General features: G+C 38.2%; 1 protein-coding gene across 1 annotated transcript in view; it reads left to right on the top strand.

The window, feature by feature from the left end:
- Positions 1–23,540, top strand: part of ZMYND8 (zinc finger, MYND-type containing 8) — a 49,871-nt gene that overhangs the window by 11,890 nt on the left and 14,441 nt on the right. The window contains exons 3-12 of the mRNA XM_009874143.1: positions 7,679–7,827; positions 10,894–11,112; positions 11,978–12,091; positions 13,601–13,693; positions 15,399–15,486; positions 16,107–16,162; positions 16,802–16,879; positions 17,735–17,850; positions 18,933–19,414; positions 21,682–21,822. Of these exons, the coding sequence (XP_009872445.1) occupies positions 7,679–7,827; positions 10,894–11,112; positions 11,978–12,091; positions 13,601–13,693; positions 15,399–15,486; positions 16,107–16,162; positions 16,802–16,879; positions 17,735–17,850; positions 18,933–19,414; positions 21,682–21,822 (1,536 nt within the window). The remainder of the gene's footprint in view (positions 1–7,678; positions 7,828–10,893; positions 11,113–11,977; positions 12,092–13,600; positions 13,694–15,398; positions 15,487–16,106; positions 16,163–16,801; positions 16,880–17,734; positions 17,851–18,932; positions 19,415–21,681; positions 21,823–23,540) is intronic.

The following is a 23,540-nucleotide window of genomic DNA, read 5'->3' as shown; positions in this document are numbered from 1 at the left end:
TAAAACTGTAACACTCAGTGTAAAGCAGACAAAGTGCAGCAAGGTTCTAAACTGGTGGGATAAATGGTAATGAGTTTCCTCTTCTAACGTTAATCTTGAATTTGGCTTTGTGTGTTTTAGAAAGGATGTAGATGAGGAAGTTGACACCCTATATAGGCAAACCTCTAAGGGAAGCATATGGCTCTTGGTTTGTTTGGGTTTTTTGAGGGTCTAAAAAGCTTGTGGGGAGGTCAGTCAGTGGTACTGTGTAACTTCAGGCTTGTCCTGGAGAAGCTGATGCACTGCAGATTTGCAACCTAAGTTGCTCTGCTCCAGTTTGTACAGCTCATGTGAGGCCATTTCTAAAGAAAGTTGTAGGAAAATAAATTAAATTGCTTTAAACCCAATTAGCCTGATGCAGACCTCTTCATGAACATTCTTGTTTTGGTGTAAGCAGTCTAATTTCAATTGCTGTAAATCAGTTCCGGTTCAGTTTAAGCTAAACTCAAACATGTATTGTTTAATCTGTAACAAGGGTGTTAATACAGCCCTTGAATTGGTTTGAGTAAGGTGGTGGTTTCAAAGCAGCCTAAGCTGGTCAAACTGCTCAGTGCAGCAGTTTTATCCACTTCCTTCCATACCTAAGCTGGCAGGAAAGTAACTGAACCATAAAACATGAATAGTTTTCTACTAGCTTAGTGCGCTGAAGTGGCTTGGTAGACTGCCAGAACTGATGTAAAAAGAGAGGGCAGGAATATACCAGTTGGGTGCAGGAAGTCTAGAGCTTTGTTAGAAAGCATTTAGACAGGGTTAGGCTGTAGTGAACCAAGAGCTTCAAACCGTAGCTGATGCTTCTTGCTTGTGCTTTGTAACGTGGTGTGGGAGAGCGAGTCTGGAGCTGTGGGCAGAGCTGTGCAGCCCCGCACGCTCCTTGTCAGCTGCAGTTTTCTACACTTTTCCTTAGGCCGGCGCTGGTGCTTCTGCTGTTGCATAGTAAGCTTGGATCAAGAAGCTGATCTAGCAGAAAACAGTTCAAAAGCATTAAATGGAGTCAACAGAGGATTGCTGTTTAGCAAAGGAAAAAGGCCATGGGTTAGATTATTATAATATATTTTGTCCTCTGTATATGATGCATTAACATGTCTGACAGAAACATCTTGTTATGTTTCTGTTCCACCAGCCTTATGGCCTACTTTTTCACCTTGTTTATGAAATATTTTAAGGTGGGGGTTGCAAGGCTTTCTGGAGAATTTGCTGACTATTTCCAGGTTGTGGTTCTAGAGCAGCATAACAGACTTAACTGTTTGGTGCAACTCTGTCTCCACTTGCACTTCTTTTCTCTGGCCAGCAGTGAACTCTCCGCTGAGCTTTTTCATCCTATTAACCTGGAAGAATTTTATTTTTTCTTTTTCTTTATTTTTTCTTTTTTAATTCTCAGGTTTGTTTTCTGCTAGATTATCTTATTTACCTGCCACCAGTAGTTACTTGTGGTGGTAGATGCTCCCTGTAGGTTTTGTGTTTCAGCCCATAGTGTTAGTGACTAGTCAGAAGGAGCTCTCTAAACTCTCTCCTTCCCATCATCGGTCATACATCCCTTGTATCGCCTTTACACCTGTGCTGGCTCTCAGCCAGTCCTCTTCTGAGTCTGTTGAGGACTTGGGTGTGGAAGTATCCTTACGTCCCTGAACCAGATTACTAAGGAGTTGGACAGGTGTCATTGCTAGGAGCAGACTTGCCCCCATCAGTGACAGCCGAGCATTAAGAGGGTCTTAGCTTGTCATACAATCGTATACTGAGACACTGCTGCTTAATGGTGAGAGTTCTGCCTTTGACAGTTTCTGTGTTGCTGCAGGTTTGTGTTGAAGGCTTTGGTTTTAGGGGCTTCTGTAGTGGCGAAAGATTCAGATGTTATGAATGTAAATGCAAAATGACTAATAAAATGAAATTTCTGGAATACATTGCATATTTTGTAACAGTTTCATAATTGTACATCACCTATCAACTTTCTTTGCAGTGATACCAAATATTTAATCACGTGGAGATGAGATTCTCACTGCAATGTGAAAACTAATTTCAGAATCCTCCAGTGCATAGTCGGCAGCCCGGGCTGTTACCTCTGGTGCAAAGCCCTTGTGACTTAGAAATCAGCAGGAGGTCTTCAGGAGTGCCTTGGGGCAGCAAGTCTCCCTGCAGCCAGGCTCTAGCTTAGAAAGAGTTTACATCTCTTGTATTGCAAGTTGTTGGGATGTTTCTTTATCTTCCAAAGTCCTGAAATGAAAAAACAAGTAGCAATGTCTCTTTGTGCTTGTGTAAAATTGTAATGTAGTAGGGGTTCATCAGGATTCATACAACCATGGCTAACTTCTGTTATTTATTACATTAAGCAACTGGATTGGGTTAATTTCTTCAGATAACTTTCTGGAATGTAAACAGGGCTTTAGAGGTTGATTGCAACTGCATCGTATTTCAAAATTCTGACATAAAATTAAAATGCCTTGGAGTTGAACATAAATTCTAACAGATTTATCCGTGATTTTGTTAAGTGTATTGAAGGTGTATTGAAGATAAGCTTGCTGGGGTATTATAGGTAACGGATTTGAAAAAAAATCAGAAATCTATTAGCAACCATTCAGTTAATAAATAGAACCGGGAGATTTCTCAGTTCTGGAATCCATGTAAATTATTAGTTGAAGCGCATTCTGTCAGCTCCCATTAAGGCCTTATTGGTAGAGAAACTAATGTAAATGTAATAGATGCTTAGAAATACGTATGTAGGCACCCTTTAATTTTGGTTTTAGTCTGGAATTACTTTGATTGCATTTAGCTTAAGCAAACTTCTAAATTAAAGCCAAAAAGAGGTACGCGAAAAGGAGGACATAAGGGGCTGTATGATGTCACTGCTGGGAAGGCCTTGGTACTGAGCTGTTTATGCCATGCTCTTAGAGTAAGGCATGTTGTTGTTACTTGTTTTCAGGAAGAATTATATTTGGGTATCATGGGAAAAGCAAGGAAAACAACATTTTGCTTTTACACATTTTCCGAGTTGGCACCTGCTTCCATTGAGGGAAAACAAGCTTTCTCAATTAGTTGTGAGGGATCGCTGCTATTGAGTGTTTGCAGTACAGCACTTGGCAATGTACAGACCATAGAAGATATGGTTGTGATCTGTGCTCCATATGCTGCAGCAAGATAAGATCCCTGATACACAGTAATAAAATACTTTTGTTTGTTTGTTTTTATAGGTTTTTTTAATAAGCTAAACTGTGTGAAGTCACTGTCGTAGTTGATCTGCTTAGAAATGCATTGCCATCACATGAAACTATTTTTAAGGTGTGAAAATAAGTTGCTTTATGTTTTAAGTATGTTTTAGTCTGTCTCCTGCGAGGAGTAGTTACTGCCTCTAGTCACGTGATTGGCGCAATGAAAGAAAGATTTTGAACTCTGGGTGAAGCTCAGGGTAGTTTGTTGTTCCCCAGTGGAACAGTGGTCTGTGAGAGCACTCTTAAGTGCTTATGCCAACCGTGGCAACATTACAGAGCAATTAATGACAACCTAGTGATGTAAATACAGGTAACTTTGAAAATGAAAAAAGTTGCTTCAGGTGTCTATTCTTTCACTTGTACTGGAAACACAATTTTAAAATAGTGCTAAGAAAGAAAATTCACACATTCAAAAATCAAGAAAAGTGGGATAAGGTTACTTGGCAAATTAATAACTGATTCACCACCTGAGTGCTGAGGAGCTGCAAGTGATCTCCACCGCTTTCAGCTGGAAAAGGTGGGCGCACAAATTGATGCTTAGCTGAAAAGCTTAGCGCAGGCTGATTTGCTCGGTATAGGACAGCAGAAGTTTTGTAGAAGCAGCGGGGAGATTGCAGGGACGTATGCTAACTGGTGGCAAACTGGCATAGTGAGATACTCTCCAAAGTGAGACCTTTCTTGCTCGTTAAACACCTTTTAAAAAATATTTGCTTGACATAAAAGAAATCACACAATTATGACTGTTCCTTTTTGGAGCAGAACCTTGAATTCACCTCTTGGTGATTAGGATTGTTATTGCTTAGTTCGAATTCGGTCTTTGTTCTTTCCTGTTGGATTCGTTTCACTTTATTTAAGTAATAAATATTGAGTTAAACTACATTTTAGAAATGATCCAAGTTAAAAATTAACTTTCCTCCTGACAGGTTATTTTACCAGGGATCAATTTCTTGCTCTGGTTCACAGTTCAGGTACACAAACTTCGCTAACGCAGCTGGAAGAGCCAAGGAGGAAGAAGAGGCAGTGTGTGCTAAATGGGCACTGCTGTTGAGAGAAATTCACACAAAATGCAACTTGAGCATTTTTTATCTTGGTTAGAATTTGAAACTGTAACTCAAAAAATTTAAGTAGGTGCTACCATTCTTATTTTACTTGAACTGTTCATATATTTATGTCCCTCGCAGATTGGTAAGTTGGCAACACATACAGTGTTAAAGACAGTAACCTATTCCACTGGCACACCTAAATCTGAAAGAAAATTCCTATGCATTGCTGTTTTCCTGTCTATTCCTTAAGTTTTTTAGTTATGTCCTGTATCATCCCAATAAAATCTCTGTGCGTTTCAATAACTTGCCAGTTGAAAAAAATATTATTTCAGGTCAGTTTTTGTATATTGCCTGTGAGTCACTACTAGCTTATTTGAAAATCCCTAGTATGCTCAGGCTTGAACAAGAGAAGTGAATTACACTAGTTTAAGTCGGTTTTGAAATCACTTAACCAAGCATGTATGTCCGTGTTACCATTTGATTTAATCAGGATCAAATCAGTACCTTTTCTGTTGAAGTGTCACTTGGATTTGGTAGTTCTGCTGTAGTTAATGAGAGTTCATCCCTTTTCCTGACCCTGAATCAGCTAGTTTAGGAAAAAAAAACCAACAGCGTTTAAAAGTGAGAAGCATCACTTTATGGGGACAGGCCAATGATGAGGAACTTCTCAGCTGATTTTCATTTTTCATACTTGAGCACCGAGACACAATGTGCAGTGTCCTAGGCAGCTGCTTTGCAATCTGCATGATCTGAAGCTGAATTAGCTGAAAGGAAGCTGGTGTGTTCCCACTGGTGGCAGTTTTGTGCCTGGGGGTAAGAAACGGAAGCCAAAGGACAGAAAACGGTACTCTCCTGGTTTTAGATACTTTCCTGGTTTAAGCTGTGCCTGCGTATGTACAGTCTGGACGTAAAAGCCTAAATCTCTTCAGTGAGTTACGGTGAGGGCTTTAATTGCTGGAGAGAAACTCAGCCTCAGGGATCCTTGCAAGTACATTGAGAATGTTTGCTATAGAGACAATTCTGCAGATCTCTCTGCACGGGGAAAAGAAGGATTAAGGCATGGTCAGTGCTTCACAGCAAGAGTAGTTTGCTTTTGACTGCCTTTAGGAATGTCCAGAAGGCCTCTGCTGAGAACTGCAAATTATAATAAACAGAGACTTACGTCGTACATGCTGCTCTGATCCGCGTGGCGATGGAAGGATAAGAAAAGATGTGGTATGATGCTGTGTTTGCAGATCACTCTGAATGCGAACAGTTCCCATGCCAAATTAGCTCCACTTCAATGAAAAAAATAGAGTTCAGAACTTGTTTTGGTTTTAGGTTTGATCGCTTTGGTTAAGTTGTGGGTGTTGGTTTAGCTGAGCCTGATGCTGCACTTTTTCTTTCAGGATAGCTGTATTGGCTCAGCTCTCATGCAATATATCAAGCACATGCCAGCCAAAGGAGTTCTTCTGCCACCTTCTGTACATAACTAGCTAAACTGAAAAAAACAACCAACCAACTAGTCTTCTGTCAGCATAGTTGTACCTGTGTATTTTAAAGTTATAATTGCTAAGGGCGGGAGGAGGCAGACATGTTTTTCACACATTTAGGTGACCTACCTTAGCTAGCAATTCTTTGTGTTGTCAAATCAAAATTCTGGCCTAAATGAAGCAGAAGGCAGATTTGCTTGAATAGGATCAAGTCAGGTAACAATAATGGTCTCAAACGCATTGGATTGGTTTAATTCCACTTAGGCTTGTCAGAATATAACTTGTCCTAAATGCTGCCTGCAGGTGTGAAAGGGGAGGGCTGGAAAGGAAAAAAAAGTAACGTTTCTTAGTGTCAAAGAAAACTCAAAATATGAAAACTGCTGAGTTCTTTTTTTTTTTTTTTGTTTAAACCAGCTTAACTACATTTTGCCAAAATTTTATAACTTATATTGACAGAAGAATTTCTCTGAGAACCAACACTACATTTCTGGTAGGCAGTACTGCTGAAGTAGCTGTGCCTGTGCAACTAGTGGCAGAGACTTTTCCAAGGATTGTTGAAATTCCTTGTGTTGTTAACCTGCTGCAGCTCTTCTAGATGAATAAAACTCAGGATGGGCAAATGTTCCTAGCTTTCTCTTCCCTCCTTCAGCTTTATCTTCTTCTGTCCATCAGGACTTTATTTGAGTGGAGTTCTAAGCTAAACTGTGTTTTACTTACTCACTTGTAAGACTCTCTATTAAGAAGATGTCAGTGGCCATCCTGTGTGGAAAACTCCTTAAATGTGTTAAAATCATTCCCTGATATGAATGCTGTAGCTAAACAAAATTGTCTCATGCAATAAATAGTTAAAAGTCAGATTGGTAGGCATTTATGGGAGAATGGTGTTTGTCCACTGCCTATGTGAAATAGTCTAGTGCTGTAGTTTTCGGTATTTTTCTATTTGGGGAACTTTCAGTATATTTTGGTGGATGTTGTCAATAGATTAACTATAAAAACAGACATGCTTGCTAAGTTGATCCAGTTACAGGTTGTTGTTTTGGTACCTCTGATGTTCACTGGAGACTTCAGGTGAAGTGTTATCAGCGAGGTTTTGGTTGACTTGGCAACTTGAGACAGCTCAGCCGGTCACCCAGTGAGGCCTGGAGGGAGGCAAGAATACAGATCTGGGAGGGAAATGATACAGGATCATGGCAACCAGCAGTTTGATTGCCTCTGGCTTCTGTCAAATAGCTACTAAAACCTCTTTGGTAGAAAAAAATTTAAGGCGGCGTTAATACTTGAAGCAGCATTTCTCCTTCTCACTACATGTTCCCATCCAGTGTAACTGCTTCACTGAATGCATTACAAGCACTTGTGTGGCTCCTCAGTAAATGGGATCATAGAAGACAATTACTCTGAAAAAAGTTATTTTTTAGAGAAGTTTTATTCCTCAGTTGTGTAGTGTGCAGCCAGAAAATATTTACACTAGCACACGTGAGTAGGCCGTTGGAAATATGGGAATGACTTTGTTCAGTTGTTTCCTATGATATTGTTGACTTCTGATCCCTTTGGTTTTAGCTCTCATTTTGTTCTGTTGCATGCATTAAAAACTCTAAGGAAAAATTAACCATGTTAAACCAGGCCTGTTGAACTTTCCCTTGTATGCTGTCAAGATCATTTCACTGTTCTGTGATTGCCTATTACAGCTGATTGCATGTTTGTTTCATCTGGAAAATGTCAGTAAGTTCTTTGTAATTGAGCTGAACATTCCGTATTCGTTAGGAATCATTTAAATTTTTTCTGCTTAACAAGTCTGTGCTTCCACTTTTGTCAGTGACTGAGAATTTTTATTCCGTTCAGTGAAGGAATGTGAATAACAAACCATAAACTTGTTTGAATGTTTTTCATCGGTACGCTGCAACCATGTTGTTTGTATCTGTTATAGATCCTGGCTCTGCTGAACGCACAGCACAAAAAAGGAAATTTCCCAGCCCTCCACATTCCTCTAATGGTCACTCACCACAGGATGCATCAACAAGTCCTATAAAAAAGAAAAAGAAACCTGGTCTATTGAACAGTAATAATAAAGAGCAGGTAAGAGTAGTTACGGTCTTGTTATGCTAGAATATGAAACAGTGACAGATATAGAGACAGCTGATCGGGAGCTCTCCTCTTTAGGAAGCTCTATTTTTTGTACTCTTAAGAAGTGGATATTCATTTTAAAATCAGTGGGTGTAGGAGCTGACATTGCATTTAAAAATATATGTGAAAACACAATCGCAGTTGTTGAACTCGATACATTCCCCTTTTCTGTTTTTCAGATTATCTCACACCTGAAATATTACACAATAAAGTTACAGATCTAATGAAGAAAGACTTGCTTATCTTGCTGTATTTCTTAAAAGTTAGCAAGAAAATAACATCTGTTTAGGTTTTTTTTTAGCTTTTACAAGTTGTCTTTAACTTAATATTGTCATCCTGCATGTCAAATTTGAGTTGGGCATGCCTGAAGATGATTGTTTCTGAAGTAGGTGCAAAACTCTGCTTTATATGGTAGCAGGAGCTGTTGAAGATTCTTTTACTGCTGAACAGATGTGAGCTAAGCATACACTTGTTTTGCTCTCAGGTTTAGTTTCAAGTATAATGTAGCTGATAGCTGTGTTTCTCATTGGCTGATAAATCCATTTTGAGGCATGATATCATGACTGGAAACCTCTAAGTTAATATTCTACATTACAAAGTGTTTTGTAATATTTGAGTACTTCAAAATACCGTTACTAAAGTTATGATTGCGTGAAGCTTCATATTACATGCTGTGCGTGCAGTAACAGAACTTGGGAATGGTGCCAACAGGTATTTAAGGCGTTGAAATACAAGCAAAGAATTAGGGAAACGTAGAAAGTAGCTAAGACAGGTTAAAAATCAGGAAGTTCTGAGGCTTTGTTGTTCACTTATAGTGTGATTGAAGTTGTCAGTTTATTTTACTAGTAGCTTCAATATTGATTTAAAGTGAATATAAATAGTGATCTCTTTCTCCCCAAAACAGCGTTACAATACTGTTGGTTCTTTTTCTTCTTTGTCATTCTACAGATCTTAATAACTTTAATAAAGACTTTAAAAAAGCTACCACCGATTTGAGATTGAATTGGCTAGTTGTGAAGCAGTTGAGAAAACAAAGCTTTTCTTTCATAACTGTTAAAATTTAAACTCTGATTAGAACAAGTGAAAAGGTCCTTTGATGCAGTTGAATCCTTCATTTTCAGTTTTGTCATCTGGGTCTTTTTGAGTATCAGAACCTTTTTGTTGTTTTTAAACTTGGGAGTAGTCAAAATAAGGTGATAGGTGGCTAAAAGATATAAGTGCCCTTGAACAGAAAATGAATTTCTGTGCTCTAGCAAAAATGGACTTCAGTTGGGATGTTATGAGCTGATTTCAGTAGTTTCACAGGTTTTGAATTTGTCTTAAAGCAGTGTCTTCGATTCTTAGGAACTTAGTGTGGATATCCTGCTTATACCCACTTCAAAGTCAGGATATGTATTAAATTCTCCTGGTAATTTCCTTTATCTGTAGTTGAGGAAATTCCCTATAGCTGCATTGCCACGTATATACTATTGAGATTTTTGGTCTCACAGCTGTGGTACATAAAGCTGTAAACAAAACAAGATTCTGTGCTGAAAATTGCAATTTTCCCTTCTTCATTCTGGGTTTCCCTATGCCTTTTTTCTGGTTTTGTTGCTGTAGTAATGTATTTGAAATGTAGTTAAAGCCTTATGCTGTCCCTCTTATTCCACAAAATCTCATAGAACTTCTTTCTGAAAGTCTTGTCATATGATTAAATATATATACAGAGACAACACAGAAAATAACACCTTGAAGGTTGTCTATTCAAACAAATGGTTAGACCTCATCCTTTGCAACTTTAGCAGTATCACAGTCCAGGCTGGCATGCTGGTGGTTTCTGGTGACGTTAATTTATGCCCTGTGTGACTAATTTAGTCCAGGATGCTGCAAAGGTGTGGACCGTGCGGATGGTTGCACTGTTCCGTGACTCACATGGCATATGTCCGCAGCTCAAGGCTCTCAGAACTTGCAGATGTGTAAATGGTGTGGGATGCGTGCAAAATTGCCAGAGAACCAGCCAAAATGGTGCTGCAGACTGCAGGCGTGTGGATGGTTGCGAGTGGTGTCATGAGGAAATGGTTTTACAGAAAACCACAGTAAATAAGCGGCCTGAAACTCAACGTTGTTTCCCTCCATGCCCTCCTTGGCAAACCACTCTTATAATTAATATTAACCAGAAAACTTAAGTTCCCTTGTCATTAATAAATAGAATGTAGTTTTCCAGCTCCTCAAAGCTGATCACAGAAACTTTAGGTGTCTGGGAACTTGTTTCACCCATCCTGGACTCTTTGCTTCCTGTGTTTTGGCATCAGCTGTGTCATCTTTGAGCTGTCTGGGCCTCAGGTGGAAGACTAGTTCATGCAGTTTACAAAGTTTCCACTTTTCTAGGGCAGGCAAAGCAGCGGAGGTTGAGAGTCTTAAATTCTGCTACGCATTTCAATGGTGGATCGAGACTTTCCCGCTATTTCTGCTCTTGTAGCAGAGGTGACTGTTCACGATGGGAACTTACTCCTTTGTTGTCCTACTCTGCAGTTTGCCTTATTAATTAAAACCAGCACTGATGTGCTTCCTTGTGCAAAGTTGTGAGCTGCTGCAATTCAGGACAGATTTGCACGGTGTTCAGTTGTTTCAGGACTAACTTCTCCCATTGTCCCAGGTTTAGCCGCCACTAAATATCTCAGTATTTAGCCTGCAGAGACTCATGGAATTCTGAATTTAGAGGGCCTAATGGCTTCTCTAGCAATACTTCTTTCTTGAAGATAGAAGTGTTGACTGACTTTTGTTGCATTGCATGCCTTACACTCAGTGTCCTAACGCCACAAAAATTTTTTTTCCATCTTGAGTACAAACTGGCATTTGACATCTGAATAAGAAGTGAACTACTTTATGAATGATTTTGTGCTATGAATAAGATACTGTGCTTGCATAGATGTTAATCAACTCTGTAAACTGCTGCTTGCTTATGTATTATGAAATTATTATTTGAAAAAATGCAAATTTGTTTTGAAACCAAACCTGTTTTTCTTGCCTACATTTCAGTCAGAACTAAGACATGGTCCGTTTTACTATATGAAGCAGCCACTCACCACAGACCCTGTTGATGTTGTACCACAGGATGGACGGAATGATTTCTATTGCTGGGTTTGTCATCGGGAAGGCCAAGTCCTCTGCTGCGAACTCTGCCCTCGGGTTTATCATGCTAAGTGTCTGAAACTGACAGCCGAACCAGAGGGGGATTGGTTTTGCCCAGAATGTGAGGTTAGTTTGATGTAAGGAGTGGATTTCTTTCTTGCTTGTGGGATATAAGCAGCTTTTTTGTGATCTGAAATGTTTCTGCTTTATTCCTGTATTGCCTCTTGGTAAAGATACCAGAAAACTCGATACAGCAGAGGAGCCATCCATTGTTGCTTCACCACTTTTTCTGCCTGTGTACCTGGGTTGTGTTTGTCTTCCTACCACGAGTCTTCAGCTTCCTTTGTGTTTCCATCTCTGGAGAAGGCACCATTTCAAAGAACGGTCTCTTCATCAGGCACCCCTAATTCTGAAAACATTCTGCAGTTTTGACTAGTTTAACTTGTGCTTCTTCTAGTGAGCTGATAGCTCTGCAGCAGTGCAGGAAAAAAGTGCCCTATAGAGTTTATATAAACAAGAGGTTTTTTACTATTTTTTTCCTGCAGGGCTGCTGAAGAATTTAATCATTCCTCTCCAGTGATTCCCAGGGAGAGAATACTTAGCACCAAAGTACCTTTGATGAAAGCAAATTGGTTTATCTCTTTATTATCTTTAGGTCACCTTCTCACTCATTCACGTGTCTGTGAACCCACTTTGTATTTGGGAATGTTATGTATTCACACATTTACTTTGTGTGATCTTGAATATGATGGATAATTTTCTCATCTTTTCCCTTTTTTAATTTCTTTTTTTTCCTCCTTCTTCCTTTTGATTAAGATGCCCAGAACAAATGCCAAGTAAAACAAGCAACTGAAGTACGCCACATCATCAGAAATGTTTTGTTTCTCATAAGTTAGTAATTATCTTCCATTTGAATGCTAGAATGTTTCAGTAGAGAAGAATTTATCTAGAAATGTTTGCTGACAATGTATTTTTTAATTTTAATTTTTAGAAAATCACTGTTGCGGAATGCATAGAAACACAGAGTAAAGCTATGACAATGCTCACCATTGAACAGCTATCATATTTACTGAAGTTTGCACTACAAAAAATGAAGCAGCCAGGGGTAAGGAAGATTTTTACAATTTTAATTTTTTTTTAAATTAATGCTTGGATCATATATTTGTCATAATCCTGGGTTTTGCTTCCTTTTGTGGATTATGAACCTGATTTCTTCTGTGAGATTGTATGTGACAGCTTCTCCACTGTCTAGCATCAGTCTAATACAGATGTAGTTTCTTGATGTAACTTCTGGATGTAATTTCAATAGGTGTAGTGAAAATACAATGTGACTTGCCAGTGGAACGTGGTGATCTCTCTAGAAGTGGACAGTGCTGTCTCTGCGATACAAGGGGAACAAGGAGACACCTCTTCCCAAGACAGTTACGTGGGCAGGAACCCTAGGCACAGATGTGCTATCATGTTACTGTACCTGTTGAAGACCTTGCTCCTATCTGCTAGGAGAAATTTTTCTTACCATAAAAGGTGGTAATGCTGAAGAATTTTTCCTCAGAATGGTGAAAACCTGTGCCGTTAACTTCTATGCGACATGAGGCTGCTGTCCTATGAATTTTTATCACAGAGGGAAAATTGGTTTTCTTCCAAGCCGTACCTGGATTTCATGTGTCTGTCTTACTTCTCAAAATCACCGTGCCTCAAAGCTTCAGCTGTTTCAGTCACTTATTCTTGCTTCTAAGTTTCAACAGTTGTGGTCACTTGTTCCTCACCATGCAAGCTTACCTGCTTTTCACATCTGTGAAGATAACAGTAAATCAAATTACAATGTGATGAATTACCAGTGGTTATCTTAACTCCTGTTGCCCTCTTGTTAGAGGAGCAGGGAGGGTGTCCCTGCGCCCGTAGTGTTACAGTAAAATATGTTGGGAAAACTGACTGTGTAGACTCATGGATGCTGCAAGTCTCTGTGATAAGTATTGTAGCAGAACAATAGTAGCAGTTTCTGGGAAGGTCACTCTTAAGTACTGACAGATTTTGGCTCTTGGAATCATTTTACACTGGAGTGGTAAATACTGTCTTATTAGATAGAGCCATTAGAAGCTTCAAGGTCTGCTTTTCAGTAGCAAAGTGTTGGTGTTTGTTTACACTGAATGAACTCACAAAGTGTTTTGAAAATGTCATTAGAAATCTAATCTTTAATGAATGCTATTGGGATAATTTAACATTTAGACATTTTAGTAATAACCTGTTAATTTGGTACCCATACACACTTAATGGGTTATATGCCAAAAATTACAGTCCCTCTACCTTAGCAGATACAATGGAAAGTCTCGCTGATAAAACTTGGAATGTGTTTGCATTACCGAGTCACCGTTGTTTTGAAAGTTGTGACTGTAATGAAAGTCTGAAAATTAAATATTTGAGCCTAGCAAATCAGAAATGTAATGTCTTTATACTGTTAAAAAATAACTGCTGAGCTTCATCTACTCAAACTACTTCAATCTACTTCAAACTACTCTGTTTGAAGTAGTATTAAAAGATGAATTTGTGTTGTGTCAGTGATGAAGTTGTTTAGTATTAATAAGCCGTGTGATTTTTATTTCTATTTTTCTAACAGACAGAGCCATTTCAAAAGCCAGTTTCACTGGATCAACACCCAGATTATGCAGAATATATCTTTCATCCAATGGACCTTTGTACATTAGAGAAGGTTTGTATGAAGCTAGGAGAGGAGGGTTCCTTGAGTTTGATTGCTATTAGTAAGATTTCTGGAGTGTTTAACGAGAGGAGTTGCTTGAAATTATTTTGATGCTTTTTTTTTGTTCTTGTTATTATAAATGCCAGTTTAATTACAGCTTAAAAACAATTACATGCAAAGTGAAAAAGCACACTGTTTTGCCTGAACCAGTAACAAATGCTCAGGAAAAACAGGGTGAAAAAGGGCTTACACTGATGACTTTCTCCTGTATAAATGATCCTGTGGGGAGATTTCATTAACTAAAGTTTGCATTTGATCACTGTGTTTGTAAGCTATTAATGGATTGCTGGTCCATTAATTTGGGACTGTGTGAGTGTGTATTCAGGGATTATTCCAGACTCGTTGTACTGGGCATTCAACCAACGATATAATCTCCACTAAACCTGAAGTGTAGTACAAAAAAGAAATAGTTAAGAGGTGGATAATGGATTTTTGTTCTCAGTTCGATAATAATTGAGAAGTCTCAGATCCTGAGGAAGTTTTCCATTCTCCACTGCTTAATGAAGAATGAAGCATTGCACTTGTGTGAAGAGACAGCAGGTTTTCATTCCCCATGTCCTTACAGTGGAGGTTGATATCTTCATGGTGTAGAGGTGTAACAGCACCATGTGACTGATTTTATCTCTTTGAATTACTTTATCCAGTGGACAGACTGGAATATCAAACATACTGCCTTATGAACTATGACTGATAATTTTTTCTCAGTCTTGTAAAAATTAAAAGCCAAAAATGGTGTGGAGCAATATTATGTCAGTAGAAGAAACGGAGGACTCATTTTTCTGCAGATACATCAAATGGAAGGCTGTTTCAGGCAATTAATGCCTTTTTTTGGAAGTGCTGAAGGTGGCCATCTTAGTAATGCATTGTTTAGCGTTGAGGTAGTTCATACATTTTCAGGGCAGGCAAAAGACACCCTGAATTCAACAGATTAAGTATTTAGAATCATAAGTCTAACAGTAAATAAGTATTCAGTTTTGTTAATGGTATGGCTAATAGGAAACAATCCTAGAAACACAGAACGGTTTGGGTTGGAGAGGACCTTTTAAAGATCATCTAGTCCAGCCCCCTGCAGTGAGCAGGGATGTCCTGCAGTAGATCAGGTTGCTCGGGGCTGCATCAAGCCTGACCCTGAATGTCTCCAGGGGTGGGACCTTCACCACCTCTTGGGGCAACCCGTGCCACTCTCATAATAAAAAATTTATTTTGTATATCCAGTCTAAACCTACTCTCTTTCAGTTTAAAACTGTTACCCCTTGTCCTGTCTCAACAGGCCCTGCTAAAAAGATTGTCCCCATCTTTCTTAATAAGACTCCTTTAAGCACTGGAAGGCCACTGTAAGGTCTCCCCAGAGCCTTCTCCAGGCTGAACAACCCCAGCTCTCTCAGCGTGCCCTCAGAGGGAGGGTGCTCCAGCCCCTGATCATCTTCATGATCCTCCCCTGGACCTGCTCCAGCAGCTCCATGTTTTCTTACACTGGGCACCCAGAGCTGGACCCAGGGCCGCAGGGGGGGGTCTCGGCAGAGCAGAGGGGCAGAATCGTTTCCCTTGCCTGCTGCCACCTGTCTCTTGATGCAGCCCTGAAACAGTGTTCAGGAAGAAGCTCTCGCTTTTTGCTCATTTTTGTTTCATGATACATTCTTAATTTTTTTTTTTACAGAATGTTAAAAAGAAAATGTACGGTTGCACTGAAGCATTTTTGGCTGATGCCAAATGGATTTTGCACAACTGCATTATTTACAATGGGGGTAAGTATTAGTATGTACTTACCTCCTCAGATATGAAACTTTGAAACAGTTAAAGTCCTAGAGCATTTTGTAGACTTCTAATTGGCAAATGCTGAAGTTATCTTCTTGTTCCTGGCCATAGTGCCTAAACACAACTGATTTTCTTTTTTAACAGCTGGCCCAATGTAGGACCAAATGCAGCCTGTGCTGGCACTTGATAAATCTACCTTAAAAAAAAATTGATGAAATTAGAATCATAGAATCATGTGGGTTGGAAGGGACCTTAAAGTTCATCTTGTTCCAACCTGCAAGGTGCTTTAACACTTTGCATTGTGGGACACTTTATAGGAGACCAATTTGAGGAGATCATACAGCATGTCGCTCCCTCAGAGTGTGGGAGGTGGGCAGGCTGCAGTAGGCTTCTAAAGAAACATTTAAAGATTGTTACAATGTTATGTTGAGAAGAAAAATGCCTACCTTCTGCTTTTGCCAGCCTGTAGTGTATACTTAGGTGGTTTATATCATGTCTTTAGATGTTCTGTTTTGTCTTTAATGTTAACTTTTAAATCTAAAAATTGTTGACTTTACCAGAATTCTAGTGCAATGATTTTCTTGGTTAAAGCTTTTTATTGTTTTCTCAGGAAATCACAAATTGACACAAACAGCAAAAGTCATCATCAAAATCTGTGAGCATGAGGTATGAGTGCCTCAGTTAATTGTTCTGTATTTTTGAAGTGTTCCATCTCATATATTTGTGAGTGTAATAGTGTGTATTTTCTTATGTGTGTATTGCATAGTTCTATTTCTGTAGGCGTTCTTATGTTTGGATATGCATATCCATGGCCTCCAGAATGATTCTTGGCAAAGACATTGCTAATAGGTCTTCCGTTAGGATATTTCCTATCTATAATTAAGACTTAGAGTGCGAGGGAAGGGGAGGAGGGAAGAGAAGGAAGTGGACATATGAGTTCTGCACACAGACAGCTGTCTTCTAAAGGAGTATTTGGAGCTTGTAAGAGAGACCCACATCTTCTGATTCGTAGATGTGCTTCTTTTTGTGTGGTTCTTTTGCTGTAACAATATGAAATTCCTCTGAATAAATGCAAAAATGATTGCATGCATTCGTAACTGACCATTTGCACTGATTTTATTTCAGAGGCAATCCATAATGCAGTAAGCCAGGGTGCTCTTGTCCTTCTTGACTACCTGGGAGATATTGATTTATGACCACCAGTTTGTGGAAAAATGATGCGAGCATACTAGACAGGCTAACAGAATACTGATCACACTTTGATCTCTGTTTAAGCTGTACAGTAACGTTGGTTTTTCTTTTCAGATGAATGAAATTGAAGTGTGTCCGGAATGTTATTTAGCTGCTTGCCAAAAACGAGAAAATTGGTTTTGTGAGCCTTGTGTAAGTTAAAGGTTTTGGTAATCTAGCTAATACATCAGATGAACAGTTCTCATTTGACTGTTGCTTGTTACCCCTCCATTGTTTCAAACCCGTGGTGGTTACTGAGTCAAGGAAAGCTGCTGTAGTTTACCAAGTAGCTTGTTCTGGTACCTCATGCTCTTTGTGGAGGCCAACTATCTCAAGATGTTTAGGTGTGAGATTGTGTGTTTTCACCACAGGATTTGTTCAGTCAGAAATAACTATATAGGTGTCAGCAACCAGTTGCAAGTTCTCTGTTCTCAAATATAAGATATCTGCTCCTGGGTCATCTGTGCTTGCATGTGGTGTTGCACTCTGGGTAAGATTTCTGAAACTTGACTGTCTCTTTCTGCAAGTGTGAATCTGAAACTAGATTTTTCTTTCATGACCCATTGTCTGTTTTCTGTTTTTGTTTAATACTACACCAAGCTTGGGAAGACTCCTTAAGAATCTTAAGTAGAAGTGTGTCATCTGTCAAGTTCTCTCTTAGATTTAGGTGAAAATTAGAGAATTTGGGAGACTGCCCCTAGCTGAACTTATATCATGCTGGGGGACTAATAAAACCAAAAAAGAATTAAAAAGTGCAATTATAATGTCTTTAGTTGAGATAATTAAGATTTTTTAAAATAATTTTATTGATTAGACCTCAGGATTTATTATGTGTATATCTAGTACATAGTAAAAGGGACTCTTGTATTCAGTGAGTGCCTTGTGCACATTGGATCTTTACTGAATCTAGGTAATACATACAATTAAAAAAAATAATCATGTTTTTTATCAGATTTGAGGGTAATGCTGCTTGTATTTTCTTACTGTGTATTTTGCCTCTTCCTCTAGAGCAATCCCCACCCTTTGGTCTGGGCTAAACTCAAAGGCTTTCCATTCTGGCCTGCTAAAGCACTGAGGGATAAAGATGGGCAAGTTGATGCTCGTTTCTTTGGCCAACATGACAGGTGAGAATTCAACCAAAGACTGTCTCTGGCTCTATTTAGAAAGTTCCTGTTGTAATTTTCTGGTCATAAAGTTTTTGGATCCCTGTCTTTTGAACTAGTAAACTGTATAATAATGTAGCATATACAGTTTTACTTTTTTACATGATGCCTGTAGAATGTAAGTTTTGTTTTTGTAAGATAAATATAAGTATATAATTAAGTATATAATCTCAGTGATTATGCAAGTTAATTCCTTTGTCTGGTTTTATGCTGCAAAGAACTATTTCTTAGAGGTGGAAGAGTCCAATAAAGTTATTTGTGTTGTCTAAGCGCTATGGGAATAAAGACACAATTGTAGATTTCAAAAATGTAATCCACGTGGAAAATGTAATCCACATGGAAAATGATAGTTTTGCTCTGAAACAAGTTTTCTGTACTTGTGAACGTTGTGCTTAGGTGGAGAAAGCCATCATGACAAGTTAATTTGTCTTGGATTGACAATACAAGTCTATACAGTTATGAAAACATGTACTGTAACAAAGCCCAATTGCATAGGGCCATGAAATAATTAAGTCAAAGTTCCTGGTATTTTAGAATCTTGGAAGGCACAGTTTTCGAATGGACCTCTTTTCATGATGAATAAAGCTTGGCGTTAAGGAGCCTGATATCCTTGACCTAGGGTGTAGAAGTTTTTAAGAATTTGCTTTTGAAGTCTGGTTTTTTTTTCCCTGAGCTGCTTTTTGTATTTTTCTGCTAACTATGACATACAGAACAACTTTAGCACTGGTCATCTTACAGTTACATAGACTGTTCTGGTTAGGAGTAGTTTGTCATATTCTATCAGTGTTTATTCCTGTTTTATGTGTTACTGGCTAGAGTAAAATAAGCTAATGATAATCTAAGATACGCAATTTTCTTACCAAAATTAAGCACCCAACTACTAAAAGCAGAAGGTAGAGATGGTCCTTTGAACTGATCTGAGGTGTGCATATCTTTATGATATTAGACTAAAATAAATTAGTATATGCACAAAAGTCGCTGATGTCATTTCACAGCGTGAAATGCAGTTATATCATCTTTTTGTTTTTCTATTTTATGTGTAGGGCCTGGGTTCCAATAAATAATTGCTACCTCATGTCTAAAGAAATTCCTTTTTCTGTGAAAAAGACTAAAAGCATCTTCAATAGTGCAATGCAAGAAATGGAGGTTTATGTGGATAACATTCGTAGAAAATTCGGAGTATTTAATTACGCACCTTTCCGGACACCATATACTCCCAACAATCAATACCAAATGTTATTAGACCCTGCAAACCCAACTGCTGGAACTGCAAAGACGGACAAACAAGAGAAAATCAAACTGAACTTTGATATGACAGCATCGCCCAAGATCCTAATGAGCAAGTCTATGCTGAGCAGCAGCACTGGTCGTAGGATTTCCTTGACAGATATGCCACGGTCACCAATGAGTACAAACTCATCAGTTCACACTGGATCTGATGTTGAACAGGATGCGGAGAAAAAAGCAACTTCCAGTCATTTTAGTGCCAGTGAAGAATCCATGGACTTTATTGAGAAAAATACAGGTAAAAAAAAAAAAAAAGGGAGTGGGGGTGGTGGTACAGGACTTCTCATTTGGTTAATGTGCCAGTTTTATTCCATGGACTTTTTGAAGACAGACTGTATTCTGACACATTTTATGAAGAAATTTTAGAAAAAAAAGCCTCATGGGTTGAACTTTCAATATCACAGATAAGAAATAACAGTGCTTTCTGCCTTATTGAGAAGGAATAAATAATCCTGAAGAGTGCCCAAAACCCTTAAGTTTAAATAGCAGGAAATAGTTGTAACTATCGGAATGAGTGGAGAGTGGAAGTAAATACAAAAAGCGATAGAATTATCATGATTAGGAGGTGTTCTATTTAAAATTTGATAGCTCTTCTTCAAGGCAATGGGCTTAATTTATAGCGTCTCCAACTTAGTACATCAAGTATGGTAAAACTGCGGTTCCATAGGCAGAGCGGATAAAGAGAGAAAGGAGTGTAGAATACAGAATTTGGGCTTCTTAGACTTGTGGTCAAACACCAGCTAGTTTTATGGCACTTAAACTACTTGGTGTGGGGTTTTTTTTTTTAATCCATAAAAGAAAGTTCATCACTATCTGAAAAAAATGATGCAGTATATTAATGTGAATGTTTTAAAACTTTAGTTTCGCTGGAAGGATGTCTTTGTGGAGAAAACCAAATACGTTCTGTTGCATATTTTAGATAAAATACCACTTGTTTATTTATTTACTATAATCTCGTTCTAGCCAATAAAGGTTAGGCTCTGAAGCTATCTTTGGGTAAAAAAGTGTCTTGTGATATGATCCTGTCCATCCTAAGCAAGAGATGACAAAGTAACTGTATGGATTTAAGTATATGAAAATACCTGGATTTTTCAATAGAGTAACATGTCAAAGGGACTAATTAATTTCATACTTAAATTATCATGTATATATGTGTGTATAGCTTTTGTACAGAAGGTGTAGCTAACAGGTGCAGTTTGTATCTTAAAACAGAGCTTTTTTACCATACTGCTATTTCTTTATAGTAGTGGAGATAATCATGGGAAGTCACAACAAAGCTATTTTGTCAGATAAAAATATAAGATCATGACAGATGTTGTCCTATTACTCCGAATTCTTGATTATTGTAGCAATTTGGGGGAATTCTTCTCACTTTTCCTCAGGTCTTACTATCTTCCATCCTGGTACTTAGAAATGCTTGATTTGACTTAGCAGCAATTAAACTGGAATATTCAGTTTCCCACCTGGCATTTTTAGTTGTATATTGTTACAAATGCTAACTTTTGTGATATTTACTTGATGTATAAACTTAGCTGTCCTATTACTGGAATGTGTGAGTTTCAATTCAAATATAAAGTAAATTACTTGTTTGCTGTAAAAGAAGAATTGATTAGTATGACTGCACCATCCTTAGACAAGAACATTTTTATTTGGATGCTTTTGTTGTGTGTTTCAAATGATGTGTAGAAGATAACTTGGAAACAGTTACTGAAACAGCAGATACTGCTACCATTTAGGAATCTGAAAATATATAGACCGTTGATGTACTGGGGAAGAATAGTGTCCAGTAATGGGTTCAGAATGACACTTTCAGAGCATGAGACGGGGATTTGGCAGATAGAAATTAGTCTCTTGCTGACAAAAATTAGTCCTTTCTTTTTAGGTAATGGCCTGCAGATGCTTCCCTTTCTAGACTGTTTGGGTGTTTCCAGAAGTTTGCTTTTTGAAACAGTATTTTATGGAGATTTTAAAAGCTCAGAGCACAGGATTTTTCTTAAACTCTGTATAAATTAGAATACTCTGTTACATTATCAGATACATTTGGACACTGATCTCCAGCTGTGCTTATTAAACTTACTATGATTTGTACTTTTAATTCTCTGTTAATGTAGCTGGAAAATGGGGTACGTGGGGTTTTCTGTGTTTGCTTACATACATGAATTAAAATAAAGAGCAAGTTAGAGTGTCGGAGTTGGTTAACATTTGAAATAATGAAATCTTGAAAGCTAGAAACTTTGTCACTGCAAACAGTGGTTTTGAGAGTAAGCACACATTTGGCCCATCTGTAGAGCTGCAATAAAACTTCTTCCTTACCATTTCTTTATTTATTAAACTAAAATTAAAGGGATACTTGTAACTTACAATGGAGGTGAAACACAGTGTTGAAATTACTAAACAAAAGTCCTCTTCTTGCTCATGTAGGTTTAAAAGTTATTTTGTCCCAGTGAATATGACTTTGTTGCGATTATTTTTAAATCTGTCTTTATTAATTTTGTACTGTTTCAGCTTCTCCAGCACCTACAAGAACGGGTCAAGCAGGAAGCTTGTCCGGCAGCCCCAAACCTTTCTCTCCTCAAGCATCAACGCCAATTTCCGCTAAGCAAGAAAGAACCTCCACTCCTGGAAGCATTCTGAATCTTAACCTTGGTTAGTCTTGACCTGTGAAAACCTAATGCTGTTATAGCTGAATAAATAACAGTAGTGTCAATGCAACATGATATGAACAAACTTTCTTCTTTGTGGCTTTAAAGGAGCAAAGGGCTTTCAGTGAGGCACCCGTGTAATTGTTCCATCAAATATGCTGTTCTTTTTTTATTTCATAAATGAAAGTTCCTGGTTTTGTTTCTTCTTCTTGATAAAAGGTAGTTAAAGGATGATTTTTTTTTTTAGCTGAACTGTACAAATCAATGTTTCTAAACAGAAGGTAAGTTTCTAAAGGTTGTCGTAACATGAATGACACTCCTCAGTCTCTCAAGTGAATTGCTGGCAAGGTTTTCTTGTGTTTAGGATTTACTAGGGCTTCTTCTCTCTTGCTGTCTTCACATCACCTCCTCACTGATCATCCTTCTCTAGGGAGATAGATGGATGAAAGGAATTAGCAGATGTCTTGAAATTCCCTAGAAGTAGATTTTGGGATTGTGGAATTTTGAAAGATGGAGTAGGTAAGTATCGAGTTGGTAAAATAGCTCTGAAAGCCAAATGGGTGTAGATCAGTTTCCTCAGTCATGCTTTTGGTTCCTCTGAGTATTCTGATTCAGTTCTGTCTACTTTTTACCTCCACATGATGTTACATGGAGAAACAGGATTCTGCCCTGTGACATTCAGGAAGGCAAATGCTGAATTTGTGTTTTCAGTGAGTTACGGATTCTCTGGTTCTGGATACAAGCTCACAAGTATGTTTTTCAGTGTGTTAATCTGTGAACATTATCGTAGACTGAATTTCTGCTACTGCACTGCAGCTGTTAGTCGTCTTACCTGAGGTGACAATGTATTTGGCAAAAAAGTTAAGAAATAAGTAGCGCTGCAGATATTTGAGCCACAGATAAACCATCAGCTGGACCATAGAAGATTTTGAATAGTGTGGATTGCAAAATCCAATGTTATGATCCATGAGCATAAAAGAATAGCTAATACGCTTTCAAGTAGAATATCCCTTATTTTTTCAGCTTTAAAGGAATTTCCTTTGCTAAAGAAGCTCTTTGCTGATAAAAATAAAAATTACAATCCTTCTTCATTTAATAGTGTCAGCTGTGCCAGACACAGATTCATCTGTGAATCCTGTGGTTTTCAGATCTGACTTGCTGTGTCTCTTTGTCATACATAATATGTGAGCAGGGTTTCTCTGAAAAAAAACTAAAGTGAAAGTCCGGAAAAGAAAGACAGTTATGTACCTTGAGCAGAGTACTAGGAAGACTCTATGATCATCCTCCAGTTCAACAGTAAGTAAGGAAAAATTATGGAATTGGGTCCTGTGTTGTTACTAGCAGACTGGCTAAATTGAAAAATGGATGTGTTTCCAGGTTGCTTTGAAAAAATACATATATATATAGTATATATGTAAAATACATATATACATAGTATAGGACCTGACCTTCTATAACAGAGGCAGAAAAGAATTCAGAAGCACATTTGACCAAGTAAGGAGTGAAAATTTTCAGATAATAAGAAAAAAGTAAAGACTTTATAGAGATGAGAACTTGAAGATTTCTCCACAACGGGCTTGTCGCCCTTTGGCTCCTCTTTCTTGTACTTCAGCATTAATGAGACAGGTTGGAAATCTGGATCAGTGAGACCTTGTAGCATAGACAGACAAATTTGGATTGCAGGACTTCTTTCTTATATTAAAATGTACGGTTCCCTGGGGA

Source organism: Apaloderma vittatum, unplaced genomic scaffold, assembly GCF_000703405.1.
Source record: "Apaloderma vittatum isolate BGI_N311 unplaced genomic scaffold, ASM70340v1 scaffold40137, whole genome shotgun sequence".
In the NCBI taxonomy this organism is placed as follows: domain Eukaryota; kingdom Metazoa; phylum Chordata; class Aves; order Trogoniformes; family Trogonidae; genus Apaloderma; species Apaloderma vittatum.
The sequence above is the reverse complement of the archived record's forward strand: the minus strand, read 5'-3'. Positions and strand labels throughout refer to the sequence as shown.